The 16,651-nt window shown below is 31.1% G+C and overlaps 2 protein-coding genes across 11 annotated transcripts; one reads left to right on the top strand and one right to left on the bottom strand.

Moving 5' to 3' along the window:
• Positions 1-7,074: 7,074 nt before the first annotated feature.
• On the top strand, positions 7,075-7,635 carry LOC144559476 (non-specific lipid-transfer protein 2-like). Its single transcript, XM_078308499.1, has one exon. The coding sequence runs from the start codon at positions 7,137-7,139 to the stop codon at positions 7,413-7,415; it is 279 nt and encodes a 92-aa protein (XP_078164625.1). The 5' UTR covers positions 7,075-7,136; the 3' UTR covers positions 7,416-7,635.
• Positions 7,636-8,561: 926 nt separating this feature from the next.
• LOC144559143 (HSP20-like chaperones superfamily protein) lies at positions 8,562-12,595 on the bottom strand. 10 transcript variants are annotated; one of them, XM_078308108.1, is made up of 7 exons: positions 12,453-12,595; positions 11,189-11,375; positions 10,548-10,698; positions 9,478-9,512; positions 9,312-9,392; positions 9,140-9,212; positions 8,562-8,789 (listed from the first exon to the last, which is right to left on the bottom strand). In XM_078308108.1, exons 1-7 carry the CDS (start codon positions 12,455-12,457, stop codon positions 8,707-8,709), a joined length of 615 nt encoding a protein of 204 aa, XP_078164234.1. In that variant the 5' UTR covers positions 12,458-12,595; the 3' UTR covers positions 8,562-8,706. The 10 variants fall into 10 exon arrangements, with proteins under 10 accessions (XP_078164234.1, XP_078164237.1, XP_078164233.1 ...); XM_078308111.1 differs by having other exon boundaries at positions 9,339-9,392; XM_078308107.1 differs by having other exon boundaries at positions 9,140-9,257; positions 9,345-9,392.
• Positions 12,596-16,651: the final 4,056 nt, after the last annotated feature.

Here is a 16,651-nt window from a genome sequence, read left to right as displayed (position 1 = left end):
CTATTTATTAAGATGGGTATAAAAATTCAATGGTCTGAAAATAACGATTTTGTAAAATACTTAATAAATAGTAAATTTAAAAAAAAAAATATAAAATTTGATATGCAAGCACATTTTAATATATCAATTATGTTGAACGATTTGGATTGACTGTTTAGATTTTGAAAACTTTGAAAATGTAAAGTGTAATCGGGTGTCAACAAAAACAGTGTAAGTGGATCCCTCGTAATAATAATATTATGACTTGATTGATTGTAACTTTTGCGACTACTGCTAAAATGAATAAAATTAAATAGTACATGCAAGTGTAGGGGTGTCAATGGCACCCTTTTACTCGTTTATCCGACCCATATCGTATCCGAAAACACGGATAAAGGTAAGATTTTTTTTCCGTTAGCTAATCGGGTACAAGTAAGAGTAATGATTTTTTTTTCGTTATCTTACCCGTTTTCATATAAGATAATTTAAAAAAAAATAAAATTATATATAGATATATATTTGTATGAAGATGATACATGATACAATAAAGTTTTTGTATCTTATTAAATTTTCATAATACAAATTAGTTATATTCATTATTATTTTTTTCTTATTTTGAAAAATATTTTATCGAAAACACAAATCGAAATGTTAATGACACTTTTTTATCTGTTTACCCGACCCGTATCGTATTTGAAAATACGGATAAGGGTAAATTTTTTTTTTTGTTATCATAATGGATATGGATATGAAAATATCTCCACCCGACCCGTATCATACCCGTTGACACCCCATGCAAGTGAGGTTGAAATTGAATACTTATAGGATCAAACAACGGGAATGATAATGATATCACTATGCCATCGAAACAGTGTGTAATTTTGACATCATTTTTTTTTTCTAATTAAAAGTACGATTCAAAATGAAAAAAATATGTTCTTCATAAAAAAATTTATACAATTTGGTGATTTTCTTATGGATGGTTTGATAAATACTTCAATTGAAACAAAATTTATTTTCGGTATCTAACTGATAAAAGACACAACTACAGCTATTTCTTTTAGAATAACAGTTTTTGACAGCAGCTGTAATTTTTTAAATAAATTATAGCTGATGTAGGCTAAATCCGCTCTTAGAATAAAGATGCACCACAATGTCTCATAATATTAATTACTTTATTACAAGGTTCTAAATAGCGATTATAGCGGCATAGCGGGGAGACCAAAAAAAAAGCTATTGCGAATAGCGTAGCTATAGCGGAAGCTATCACACATAGCGATTTTTCCTTTTCAAACTTTATATTCTATATTTCTACTAATTATCAACATAATCAATATTAGAGAATTGATGTAACAACTAAACGACAACTAATCTAAGTCTATACTTTTTATCAATTATGCAAATAAGAATGAAAAAATCTAAAAAGTAACATTATTTAATAGTTTATACTTCATAGTATTACATATTATAATAGACAAAGAGTAATTAATTTTATAAGGTAAATGAAGTCAATATACATATTTAAACATTTTTAATAATAATCAAAATCAGCTTTCAATTGAAACGAACGATAATAATTTTACAAATGAATACTATAAAAAGAGTAATCAAAATGAATAATTAGTATTTGAATATTTCTCGATATAGAATGATAGAATAAATCACAAATAAAAATAGAAGCATATAGTTTGGTTTAGTATAATTATTGTAGAAGACCATGTAGCATTAGAAATAAGAATAGAAGTACAGAAGTCCATATAAATTGCAAAAAAAAAAATCATGTAGCATAGCGGTAGCTATAGCGGGTCTCATATAGCGGTAATAGCGGTCAGCTATTATAGCTATAGCGGTCGTAGCTGAGTTAGCGCAATTTTATCTCATAGCTTAGCGTTTATGGTCCGGAAAAGCTATAGCGCCGCTATAGCTAGCTATTTAGAAGCCTGCTTTATTATGAAGATACTAGTAATCGTGACCGTGCACAGCAACGGAAGCAAATTATGTAGTAGAAATCATTAAGCTCCTTAATAAGGAGGAGAGATAATTTAAATCAAATTTGTAGAGAAAAAAGTTAAATACTATATTTATCTACAAGATAACACATGTGAACTCTAGTGTAGTGGTAAGAATTTTGGCACCAACAGAACCCAACTGGGTTCGAATCCCGCCTTTAGCAGAAAAAAAAGAAAAAGGGTGCGCGGTGCACAGGCTCGGTCCGCAGGTGCCGTGCATGGTTCAGAGGAGCGTTCCACGGGTTCGGCGCGCGGTCTACGGACACTGGGATCATATGCGGCGTGACCAGTGCATACTTAAGTGTTGAAGCTCATAATTTGGAAAATTCATCTATGTGTGATCTGAAAATTCAACGGCTGAGCATCATTTAAAAAAAAAGAAAAGTAAATCAGGGCCCTTACAAGATCTAGACATTAAGCTCTTTAATAAGGAGGAGAGATAAGAGGCCGATAAATTTTTTAATTCCAAGTTTCTTAAGTCTTAGTCACGCTTATATCATTTGTGTCCATCGGTTTGATCATATTTAGCAGTGTTCTAAATAGCGCGCTATAGCGTTTTTGGACCCTAAATGCTAAGCTATGCATAATAACGCGCTATTTGAGCTACGGACGCTATAGCGGTAATAGCGGTCCGCTATAGCGCATAGCGTATAGCGCAAATAGCGTTCGCTATGCAACATTTGCTGTTTTTTTTTTTTTCAATTTATATGAGCTTTAAAATAAATAAATGGTGAAGATATTGTTTAATTTTGATGAATATTATATTATATTAAATTCAGGTCCGCTATAATAATTTTTTCATTTTGCTCTTGGTTTTTTTTTAACTGATGATAAATCAAATAAATAATTGCTAAATTATGAAAATTTTAGGGACTAACAAGAATTTCTTCAAGGATCATCTGTTTATTTTACTAGAAGTATGATTTTTTTTTCTTTTCAATTTCTAGGTTATTTTGAAATTTAAATAGAAAAAAGATAAATTATGTTATGATGTTGAAGATATTTTAAATAGACAAAGATCGATAGTTTATGATATTAGTATTACTATAGATATTTTGAGTCACAATTTAGACTTTGTATTGGTTCAATATTAATAGGACTTGGCTACGGTGCTATGAGTAGCTAAGAGGCCTCCCGTGCTACGGCTCAATATTCGACTTTTTAAAATTCTAACGGTCGATCCGAACCGTTCATCTTGTTCTCCATATTAATATGTGCTTGGAGACCAAATTTTACATTTTTTGAAAAAATTTTACTATTTTTTTAGATTTATTGAAAATCGCTGTTTTTCAGACAAATCTGGACCATAAAAAACAGCGATATTCAATAAATCTAAAAAAATAGTAAAAAATTTCCAAAAAAATGTAAAATTTGGTCTCCAAACACATTAATATGGAGAACAAGATGAATGGTTCGGATTGATAGTTAGGATTTTAAAAAGTCGAATATTAAGCCGTAGCACGGGAGGCCTCTTAGCTACCCATAGCATATTAGCCAAATCCATATTAATATTATAATTTTTTAATCAATTTGATATTATTTATTGTTCTATGAGACTAAATAATGTTGATATTTAGTACAAATATATAATATAAATTTTATAAAAATAAAAAAACGCTATTTGGGATAGCTTTCGCTATAACGTCGCTATTCGCTATAGCTTTTTTTGGAGGCTCCCCGCTATGACGCGATAAACGCTATTTAGAACCTTGATATTTAGAGGTGGAGTTAAGTACAAGCAATGAGGATTTTTTTTTAAATAGCATCAAATTTAAATATTTTAATGAAACAAGTATACTAAATATGATTTTTATAAAAAGTAATTCCACCGATTGCAGTTTACTTCATTGAAATATTTAAATTTGACTCTATTTAAAAAAAATCAGCGATAAAAGCCAATTGACTCTTAATTTTTGGTACTGTTAAATTGACTCATATTATTTACATAAAAATTTTATATGATTAATTACTATATGTCAAAAGTCTGACGTTGTCCTGATCATGTTATTATTTTCTGATTTATTTTGATTGGACGAATTCTTGTGGTCTCATACTTTTTCTCACTAAAATAGAAATGCAACGTATATATGTAAGGTAAAAAAAATGCTCTCAAAATAATACATATATTTTGTATTCTTCTGCAGAAAATGTTGCACAGCTTATTGTTTTATTTTCTATTGAGCAGACACTATTATTTGTGTCCGAATTTTGTTGATATACAAGATTATTTTAATTTTCTATACTCGTGTGTTTTCACACACACCTCTTGCAAATTACATAGTATATTTTTTTACGTGCATCATTTTTTCTTAAAAACATAATGGAGTTTTTAATGGGATCAATTTTCATTTTTCAAAATTTAATCAATTCCCATATCTCTTCGAATCAGACTTACTTTTTGATGAATCCCATAATATATTGGAAATATAATGGAATATACATAACATAACGAAATAACAATATAACTTATATATAACTTGAATAAATACATTTTTTTCTACAGGCTGTTATAGCAAGAAATTTTTTTTTTTTTTTTCATTTACATATCTTACATTGAGGATTATCAATAATCCTCTGAAATATTTTCGTTCCGAACTAATCTATTACTTAGAACACACTATGTCGTCCTGTATATTTTTCCATATAATACAAATTCTGCATAAATATAAGAGTAGAACTAGAGTGTTTCTATATTCATCGAGTCTCTTTGTAAATTCAATTCTAAAATTTATTAAATTAATTTCAAATGACAAATTTAAATAATTAAAATTCTTCTATCTTACAAGTAATGTATCTACATGTGAAAATTATACAACATTTATATTTAATTTCGTACTTGGAGAAAAAATTATCTCTGAAGCGACGTAAACGAGTCTGCATCGTAATTCAAATTTTAAATTTAGATCCGGACGGTTCCGTCAGAAAATGCACGGACAAAAAAGATCGAACTATCTAGATTCAACCTCAAAATTTGAGGTAGCTCAGGCGATAACAATTCGAAGTAATGAGCGAACGAACCGGGACGAAGATCGCCGTAGAACACTTCTCTTTCACATTCATATCCAGTTATTGAAATTCAGATCCTCTCAGATATCTTACATTTTGCGTGACTTTTTGGAAAATCTCAACCGTTCAAATACGTTTTGCACGAATCTCAAAGCTCAAATAATACTGGCCCCTGCGGTATCCCCGAATAGGCACCGGACACGTCGGTCACGCAAAATATGAGATATCTCAGTGAATACGCAGTCGGTGGATTGTAGTTCCCGTGATGAATCTGATGACAAGTCTGCAATGATATGTACATCTCCGACAATGTTCCACTGTTGTATGCGCGTAATTTCAGGTCAACAGTTCAATATTTGTACTCTTGCCTTCTCATTTTCACGATCTACAGCAAAAATTGCTGTTCAAATCCTCTCCATTTCTCTACGGAGATAATTGCTCCGGTCGAAGTTAATTAAGGTCTTAAGCACGGAAATAATATACAATAATGCAAACATATATCATCTGTACAGGAGATTTATGGAATTACGTGAATGGTTTACTAACCCTATTTTATCAATATATATGACTTTTTATTATTATTATTTTTTAAATGAAAACTTCATTACTTATGATATTTATTCTTTCTCAAATGTTTCTAGAGAAATGTATTTGTTGTGTCACTATATAAAGAGTAAAGAGAGAAGACATATATTAGTATACATATAAATTCTAGTGTTTATAAAAATTAATATGATAGACAATAATGTTGTATATAATAAAAACCAAAATTTTTATTAATAGCAAAAAAAAATCAATTTTTAAAAAAATACTCCAGTATTCAATAAAATTCCAAAAGTAACCAAACCGCTGAATAATCCAATGGTTTTTCTTTTAATTTCTGCTAGATTATCCAACGGTTTTGGAGATCTCCATTCGCTGGATAATCTAGCGGTTTTGGAGTTTTTTTTTCCTTTTGTTTACTTTTTGTTTTAGATGTTTTAATTATTTGAAGACAAATAATTAAAGTTTATTTCTTGAAATATTACCTTTAATCCTATAAAACTGAAATATCATAAATATTTTAAAACATAACACATATTACATAATTTTTTTTTTCCAAAACTGCTGAATAATCCCTGTTTTTTTTTCTGTGAATTTGAGTTTTTAAATGTTTTAAGACAAATAATTTTATTATATCACAATATTAATCTTTATAATATTTTTACTAGTATCGTGTGTCCGTTGCAACGATATATTATGAGAGAATATAAAGAATTTCCTACAGAATGATATATTTTCATAAAAAAACAAGACTAAATGACAAATAAATTCCTTATATGACATCTACATGTAAATAACATAATAAATGACATATATTTTCTGATCTTTTTGACATATTTTTATAAAAAAAAATCTCAAACAAAATAGCATACAACATTCCTTAATGATGTAAAAAAAATAGTAAGAAATGAAGACATGACCAATCAATTATCAATCAATTCAAAATTTTGTAAATGACATAGAAAAATAGCAATAAATCTGGACCAATAAAAAAGAGGATACAGTTTTGCATATGGAGAATATGTGTGGCGAGTACGTGTCTAACTAAATTAGACTTCTACACGTAAAAAAAAACATAAAAGAAGATGCATAAAATAAGAATATTTGATCGGATGGCTGGTATTCAATCTGAAATTTCATTTTTTAAACAAACCTGTTAAGCGGATCAGGATATCTACGTGCTTAATATAAGAATGGAGATATAATTTTCTCCCAATTATTCTATTTTTTTTTAGCAAAAGACACTTAGTGCAAAAATAGATCGATAAATTAATTGAAGTGTTATTATGTAAAGTTTAAATATTTTATGTCAAAATTTAATATTGAAAATTTGAAATACTACGAATCTCTTACAGATTGAATAAATATCACCAGTATATACTTGCATTATCACTAGTATTATTATGTCTAATTTATATTACGTAGCTAGTAAACTAAACTAAATCGCCTGAATGAGGTAAAGGATGCCTCCAATTTGTATACAATTGGGATAGAAACCTATTCATACCCTCTACAAATATTACTTCTCCCTTCCCTTCCCTTGCATTTCCTTCACACTACAAACCACTGAACTAGTACACTTCCCCATCTCTCATCTCCATGAAGCCTTCTCTCTTTACATTCTTCCTCTTATCCTTAATCTTCCTCTATACAGCTCCATCTGCGTTCTCTCTGACATGTAGGGCCACAGAACTGACACCGTGCGCTGGTGCAATACTATACTCCTTGCCTCCCTCCAGTGCATGCTGCACCAAGCTGAGGGAACAGAGACCATGCCTTTGTCAGTACAAAAAAGACCCCTCTCTCCAAGGCTATGTCAACTCTAAGAATAGCAAGAAGGTTGCCACTACTTGTGGGGTCCCCACTCCTTCCTGTTGATTTCATGTGGTCGATGATCGATCGTGCGTGCCTTTAGTTTCTTGATTTGTGAAGTTATGGTCGTGTAACAGAACCTACTCTTCTCCGGCGTAGTCTAGGTAGTTTATTATATGTATTCTCTGTTGCTGTAGTTGATAATCTTCAAGCTTAAAATCTTTGAGGTATCCATTGAAATGTATGGATGTTTCTTTAATAAAAAGTTTATCCAGATAAATTAAAACTTAACCTTTAGTTTTCGTTGTTTGAAGTCAATGCAATAGTTTTTTGAAAGTGTGTTTACTAATCTCTCTTGGTGAACACATCACACTCTAATTTTGCTCTTTTTAAAAAAAAGTTAACTTAAATTTGAAATTAATAATTAAACACCATCAGTTATTTCATGTGAATAATCACGTTACGTGTAGTCACAAAATGGTGACATGACTTAAACAGTGGATTACAACCACGTCACGCAAATAGTTACGTCACTTAGTCATGTCGTGACATAAAAATTCACATGATGTAACCAAGTTATAATGCGATAGTCACGTCACGTTTAGTTTTTCTTTTTCTATTCCCCTCCACAAAATAGTAGGTGAGGGTAGTCAACTTAAGTTTTATGGACAACACGTTTTTAATCTTCAAGCGAACACGATACGTTTATAAAACGGATTATAAATTTATAATAAAGCATGCAGATAAAATTTGAGGTCGGCATTTAAGCAGGAATACTTTCTTATTCCCTTGTAAAATGCTCGTTAGGGTTCCGTTATTCTCCTGCTCATTCAATTTGGTGACTAGATCGCTGCAGTTCTATTAGTTTGCAAAAAGGACCTAGGCAGCAGAGAACCGATATAACTTACAAAGCCAATGGTCACACCATCCTTCCTAGCAGTACTTGTGTTGTAACATTCTCATTCAGCAACGATAGAACAGCTCTTCTAGAGCTTTGTACCGGCAATAAGATATGAAAGAACAATTATTAACCCAAAAGGTCCACAAAAAGACCAAAACCAACATAATACTATTATGATAATTCAGCTGAGATCAAGCTGTCACAATGCTTGATAGAACACCAACTTCGAGAGCACCTTGATTGTTACTAAATCACTTCCTAAAAGATGGCGATAAATCCACAATCTCATAGAAATTAACGTAAATAAAAGATGGGGGCCGAAATCAATATTAAAAAGAAATTTAAATGCCAATTGTGATCAAAGGTAAAAACATCAAAATAGACAATAGCATAACAATATCACTTGACGCTTGCAAGAAAAATATAGGAGCTCATAAGTTAATACAAAACATTTGCTCATGTGCTCGGAGCTGTTTGCGTTTTAGCCCCCTCATCCTTTGGATTCTCTGCTTCATCCAATTGAGGCTTCTCTGCTTCTTCTGATCAAACGGTAAATGAAACCAATGTGAGAATAAAATTGAGCAAAGTCATTTTGCTTAAATTCAAATCTTTGTTATACTTCTTCCTTCTATTCAAGAGGACGAGATTAAAAAAAAAGGTGACTGTCAGAAAGTAATATTTTCTCAGTTCTCAAGATGAGAAAAAATAACTTGCTATAACAACTTACTTCCTACCTTGTACCATTATCAGTATATTACAGCCCAAAGAAAATAAAATAAAATAAGGTGACTAGTCATTCCACTTTTGACCCGGAAAAGACCTATTTAGAATTCTCAATATTGGTTTTGTGAGTACAGGGAGCAATACTCATTGAGAGTTGGTTAAATACCTTCATCCTCGCTTCCTTCAAGATCATCATCCATGCCTTCAGCTCCCATTCCTCCCATCATATTTGCCATTCCACCCATTCCCCCCATCATATTTGCCATTCCACCCATTCCTCCCATCATATTCGCCATCCCTCCCATTCCTCCCATTCCGCCCATCATTCCCTCCATTCCCTCCATTCCACCCATTCCCCCCATTCCCCCCATTCCTCCCATTCCCCCCATTCCACCCATTCCCTCCATTCCTCCAAGATTCTGCAAATAACATAAACAGTAAAAGATCAGAAAAAGAAAATAATAGATGGACGTACAAAGGAAAAAGGTCAAAATATCAGCGTACTGAGAAGTCCATTCCTCCCACGTCCACATCACCTCCTGTAAAAAAGAACAAAAAACGAAACAACAATAAGCTAATTATATTCAATAAAGAGATGATATGTACAATAAGCTTCCAAAAGCATAGATTACATCACTCACACCCATGTCCTTATCAGTGCCCAAACTAAATTCCACTTCTTATTTAAAAACATTAGAAGAGAATTATCCAAAATTAACTACAGTTTGTGATCCGTTGCAGTGAGATTCAAAAAAGAGCTATAGCAGATAGCGGCTATCTCGAAAGCTACCCTATATAGTGGTTTATATAGTTTGCATTAATAAACCATGGTAGACTAAAATGTTTTCTAATCCTTACCAACTTTGGCAGTAAATATTGTACAAAATCATAAAACTGCTATAAAAATGAATACAAAATAAGTATTTGACCCTTTCACTCATCAAATTTACTTATGTTTTTGAATCTAAACATTAAAATAAATATAATTATTGACTGGTATATATATGTTAGCAGGGGCAGACCTAAAGCCATAGCCAAAGGTGGTGAAGCCACCCCTATGATTTTATAATTTTAATTATGTATATTGAAATTTAATTAAATTTTCGTTTGTTTAAAGTTTTAATATAGTTTAGCTCCCCTCATAAAATGATGAATGTGTGCTTGTAGCCTAGCGGTTAGAGTTCTGCTTGGTGTTTGCAAAATTAATAAATCAATAACTGATATGCTGTTAATTCAAGTTATATGTTCATATTAGTTGTTGCTGTTAAGTGTCATGAGAAATTGATCAAGTTAATTGACAATTCTCAAGTATTATATTCACTTATGTATAGTGGAGAGCTAAATGGTTATAGAAAATAGCAGGATAATGACTTTAGTCGGTCGCTCTAACGACATTTCCTCAATTTTCTTCAATCAGCTTCACGTATAATGTCCGTAAAAAAAAATCTATTGCAGGGGTATTAAAAACTATGTTGGAGTATATCAAAGAAATGATGATCATTTTTCTAAGATAAAAAGTTTACATGCCACATATATTTCAAAAATAAAATAAAACTGAAAATAAGAAATATTACCCTCCTCATCTTCATCGGCCCACTTGTCCCAATCAACCTTGATGTAGTGTGGTGTCTTGCCATCCCCCCGCAACAGCTTTTTCCACCAGCAAGGCTCTTCTTTTACCAACACGCAAAAAATTGATCGCATTCCCTTGTTTATCTTGCTCTCCTTCATTAAAAAAAACAACAATAAGAGCATGAAACAAAGGGGGAGATGAGGACTCCAATTGGTTAGATATTAAAATAAGATGTTCATTTTCTTTTTCCAAATTACACCTTACATTTATCTAGCTTGTGAAAAGTACTCGGGAATCCTTATATGATGCAACCAAAATTCAACCTTTAAAGAAAAGCTGACTAAATTTCTCGTGACATACCATCATGCCAGAACCAAATAGCTTTCTATCTAGTATGTTTGAACAACCAAAATTCCTGCTTAATCTCACCTTGATTGAGAGTTAGTCATACACACTGACAAAGTTGTACCTCCCAATCATAATAATCTAATGGCTGTATCAAATTAGCAATCATCTAGAAACAGCTATTGCCAGTTGACACCCTAAGAATTACATACATTATATGCAAGAACAGCACTAGGGATAATAAGAAAAAGAAAATAAAAAAGCACTCAGATCTTTCTTAAACTATAATTATTGTACCTCCTTGTTGATTTTGTCGTGAAGAGTCAACTCGAGCTCATACTTGTTATTAGCAGAACCGGCACTGCCAGAGAAGGTGAAGGTGCCATCAGGTTGCACATCAACATTAGCATCCTTAGCATCGGGCAATTGTATTGTCAGATAAACCTTGTCAAGTCTCTCGGCCCACTTAACCTCTGGGTGGCGGCTAAGAAATTACAAAATAATAATTAAAAAGTAAATTATAAAAGGTTTCTGTTGAATTGTACTTGTAATAATCACCATGAATTGTACTTGTAAGAATTCAATCAAAATTGTACCCTTTCATGTTTCTTTAGTTGTTTTGGATTTTCTGGTGATCAATTCATTTGCATAAGTGAAGTTACAAAGGGTAGTGTTGTGGAAATTTAAAGCTTTGGGGCTAATTAGTGCAAAATAAGGGCTTATTGGAGGCTCTATATTGGGTTAACTTGAAGATAATTCAAATTGTTCCTGTTTTGCAGTTCAAATTCCCAACTCATGGACCTTCTACAAAACATAAACACACAAAAGAGTACAAGTTAACAGCTGAACATGCAGCAATTAGAAACAAATTTGTTCTAAGCTAATACTCTAGAACAGACCTAAAGTCAACAAGGGATTAAAAAGTCTACATAAAGGTGTATATTTCAACAAACTCAACAGGACTGGATTTTGAGATTTCAAATAATGTAAAACTGCTTTTAGGTATTAACAAAAAGCAGCTCATCTGCTCATTTCCACCACTAAGAAAAGGCAAAATCATAAGATCCACAGATTAATTATACATATAAGAAAGAAATCTTGGGGCAAAATAAGTAGACAGAGAAAAAGGAAGAGTGAGTTTCTGTTGATAGTTCCAACAAATAATTGATTAATTAATTTACTGTTGAATCAACACAACCACTGAGTAATTTGTATTTTATTCCCGATACACACAAATAAACAAAAATAACGCAAAGTTATGATGTAACTTGACAATAGGAATATGCAAAAGACAGAATCCTCAAAAATCAAAGTTTTTCAGATAACTAAATCAACAGACAACCCTAAACCCTAAACCCTAAACGAAATCGACAGAATCCCGTCTATAAACCGTAAACCCTAACCTTAACAAATTGATCATCTCCCTAATATAAGATCAAACTAACCGAAAACCATTAAAGAACTCTAACGATAAATCGATCATTAAATTGTGAGTGCACACAGACAGCGCAAAAAGTAACCCGACTGGACAAGGGTAAAAGGGAAAAGAAGAGATCCTTACCTCATCTTTGTGGAAGAAGTCGAAGAACCTTCTAGAGGAAGAGAAAGACCAAGCGTGAACTGGAGAAGTGAAAGAGGTGCTCGATTTTATTAGGGTTTCAAAAAAGAACGATTAGCAGGAAGACTTGAGTTCAACTCCGAGCTCCATATTTAGACATAAATAGCAAATTAGGCCCAAAATAGATCTGATATTGGGCTTAAGGCCCTAAAAGGCCTATTTGGTTTCTAAAAGAAACAGTAATTGTCACATGGCCTTGTTGGAGCGGAGACTGCGAGTCAGAAAATCCGGGCTACACTTTTTATTTGAATTGTATCAAATTCAATAAGTAATTTATTTGAATCATAAAGATTATTCTGTAATTATTTTATTTTGGTAGAAATAACTTCTAGAGCCCCCGATTTCATTAGAATTAGTTAGTTTTGTAACAACTAGTTCAACAAAATATAAAACAACCAACGAGCATTTAATATCCAGATAGGGGGAGCAAATGGATCGAATATGAGTGAGATGCTAGATATATGGTCTTAAATATGAAATCAGATACGCATCATACGGATGCGGATCCGGATATTATCTGGTATCCAGTATCTCACTTGAATCGGATATCCGACTTTTATTTGCATCTCAGCGTCTCCCATTTTATACGGTCCATCCTACATGGGTCAATTAATTTTGAACTCGGAACTAGTATATAGATGTATATCATTTAGTTTAAAGTTTTTTTTTTTTTGGAACTAATACTCCAAGACTCAATTTTAATTGAGGGTACACGAAGGAAGGAAAAGAATAAATCACTGTGTGGAGGGAGAATTTTATCAGACTACGTTTCACCGGATATGTTCATCTGATTCAGAAAAAAATAAAATGGAAGTAAAATAAAGAGGTGAACGGAGGGGAGCGATACTGTGTGGAGGGCCATGCTATGTGAATTTTGACAAAATTCATCACCCACAAATCGAAATGGCGCTTGCTTTATGTCCCTTTTCTTTCTATTAATAAGGTTTTATCTCTTTTGTGAAGCACAGATTAAACTTCCGGATCGCTATCCAATTTTAATTTTACTTTTTTACATTACTAACTTCAAAATGGTTTTAGTTACGATCACAATATTATAAAATTCGGACTTTACCATTTATTTATGCCAAACTAAAAAGTTACATTACCATAAGACCAATATGCACATCAAACTAAATCTGAGATCGTATGCAGATTGAGTTGGCGCACCCATTTGGTGCCGATTTTTTTATATATATCCAAAACTTCAATCAAATTACAAAAAATAACCGATGCACCGTTGAAATTCGATTTTTACCCAATCCGGTTATCCAATAACCGGATTTTATAGAAATGTCCGGTTAACCACTCCCCGGACTCAAAATGCACAAATCCGGTTAATGGTTAACCGGATTTGTGCATTTTGCCTTTTTTTTTTTTTTTTTTTTTGAAAACAGAAATTTTTTATTTTTTGTATTAAAATATTAGAAATATTGAATATATTTCTTTGAAAACAGATATAATACAATATAATTTGATTTATTAGAAAGACTGCAACAAATAACCCGGATCAATATTTTTCAGATCCGATTTTTCGCGGCTGTAAGAAAAATTAATATATTTCTTTATGTGTTATTGGAAAAAAATAAAAATAATTAGATTCCGAGTTATTGATCCCGGTTCAAAAGTCACTTCTAAGTAATTCAGAAAATATTGTGACCTTTCTAGTACATTTAATTAATAAAAAGTTGTATCTATTTTTGAAAAAAATCAAAAACTTTAATTTATTTAATTATTGTTTTTCAAAAAGAATTCTCAAAATAGATACAACTTTTTATTAATTAAATGTACTAGAAAGGTCACAATATTTTCTGGATTACCTAGAAGTGAATTTTGAACCGGGATCAATAACTCGGAATCTAATTATTTTTATTTTTTTCCAATAACACATAAAGAAATATATTAATTTTTCTTACAGCCGCGAAAAATCAGATCTGAAAAATATTGATCCGGGTTATTTGTTGCAGTCTTTCTAATAAATCAAATTATATTGTATTATATCTGTTTTCAAAGAAATATATTCAATATTTCTAATATTTTAATACAAAAAATACAAAAAATAAAAAATTTCTGTTTAAAAAAAAAAAAAAAAAAAAAAAAAAAAAAGGCAAAATGCACAAATCCGGTTAACCATTAACCGGATTTGTGCATTTTGAGTCCGGGGAGTGGTTAACCGGACATTTCTATAAATTCCGGTTATTGGATAACCGGATTGGGTAAAAATCGAATTTCAACGGTGCATCGGTTATTTTTTGTAATTTGATTGAAGTTTTGGATATATATAAAAAAATCGGCATTTGGTGCATAGATCAGTCTAGTACACTAAATTCCTGTAAATTATATACTAATTCCTGTCGCAGATTGGTCTATGCTGTAGTATGCACATTATAAATCCAAAGAAACAACACCTAATAACTTGAGCTAAAATTAGTAATAGAAACCAAAAGATGGAAATAAATATGCTGTTATTTCAAAGGAATAGGTTTCTGTTATTTCAATCTAAAATGTTGATTTTTTTGTCGAAATTTGTGGATAAAAAAAGTTTTTTCCGTTGAGATTTGTCCATAAAAAGTTTAAACGGTTGAAATAAGAATAATTTGTTGAGTCTTTGACAGCAGATTTATCTTTCCAAAAGGAGACTTCATTCTTAGTTTGTGCCCCCCTCCCTTCCACCCCCCACGTGATTTGATGCGTAAGATTAATCTGTGCATTAAATGGATGCGTAAGATTAATTTGTGCACGACTTCAAATTGGTGTGCATATTGATCTGGAATCATGCTTACATTTTAATTTTATAGAAATAGATGATAATATGAGAATTCTGAAATATTAGAGTAGTAACTAAAAAAATTTCGATTACTAACCACAGTTATCTCTCGGGCTGCTTTAGGTTCACCCATAATAATTAACCACATATTAGCAACTGTATGAATCAGGTATATTCTTCAAACTATTTAGATTCATGTGGGGTCCCATAATTCAGTCAAATAATATACTTACTACAATTAGTTTAAACTCTCTTGCTAGCTCTCTCGGAGACTCAACTAACGTGATTTTTTTTTTCTTATTTTGTAATAAACTAATAATTGTATAATATTGAGTTAATATATTTTCTTATCATAATTTTTTGCCAAATTAATTTTTAACCAATTTTTTTTCTATATTTTCGTACAAAATAATATATTTTTTTTAATTTTGAGTTTCCGATCTGATTTTGATTCATGATCAAGTAATTTATTTTTAATTATCCAAAATGTATTCATATCCGTATTCGTATTCGTTCATAAGTATGTCTATATGTTTAACTTCTAGTCCGTATCTGTATTCGAAAAATTATAACGGATAAGGATACGATTTGATCACTATCTGATCCGTCTCCCTCCGTTTAACCCCCCCCCCCCCCCCCCCCCCAGCTTGGAGACCAAAATTTTTATATATTTTTGGAAATATTTTACTATTTTTTTAGATAGATACAAAATCACAGTTTTTCAGAAAACAATAATTTGGTACCTATCTAAAAAAATAATAAATATTTTTCATAAAATATAAAATTTGATCTCTGAGTACGTTTCAATATGGATGTCACATTGAACAGTTCGGATCAATAATTTGAACTTTAAAAACAGAAATGTAAAATATGAGATATGATGAGACATAAAAAATATATGAAACATTTAAACCTTACTCTTACAAAATATATATCTTGTTAAAAAAATTAATCACCAACATAACATTATCTTTAATAAAAAGTACCGAAAAAAGATAGCATTCTCTCTAAACATACATGATTCTAAAATAAACAGTTATTCGAAAAATTAAAACATTTGAATATGAATAATTATACAAATTCATATCATATTAGCATAAACTTAATTATATGTATTTGTATATGTATTCACAATTATATTTATCCGAATATTTGAATCCATAAAATTTAAAATACTAATATTAATATGGACAGATAAGTTTTTTTTTAAATAGAATTGTTTTTAAAAAAATTAACAGAACAAGTACTATACGTGAGAAAGCTATAAAAAAAGACTCCACTGATCTCTAGAATCAGTGAAGACAAAAACCATTTTCTCTCGAGGGAGCAAAAAACTTCACATTTATCACTATCGATTAGGGGTGAAAACGGAGCGGAT

Source organism: Carex rostrata, chromosome 9 (assembly GCF_964058835.1).
Source record: "Carex rostrata chromosome 9, lpCarRost1.2, whole genome shotgun sequence".
Taxonomy (NCBI): domain Eukaryota; kingdom Viridiplantae; phylum Streptophyta; class Magnoliopsida; order Poales; family Cyperaceae; genus Carex; species Carex rostrata.
Note: the sequence above shows the minus strand (reverse complement) of the source record. Positions and strands in the feature narration are given on the sequence as shown.

Excerpts from the sequence above, each read along its gene's own strand:
- LOC144559476 (XM_078308499.1), top strand. The coding sequence starts at position 7,137 with ATGAAGCCTTCTCTCTTTACATTCTTCCTCTTATCCTTAATCTTCCTC.
- LOC144559143 (XM_078308104.1), bottom strand. Across the intron at positions 9,513-10,547 it reads GGCCGATGAAGATGAGGAGG|GAGGTGATGTGGACGTGGGA; the intron begins GTAATATTTCTT and ends TCTTTTTTACAG. Across the intron at positions 8,790-9,139 it reads TGAAGGAAGCGAGGATGAAG|AAGAAGCAGAGAAGCCTCAA; the intron begins GTATTTAACCAA and ends CCGTTTGATCAG.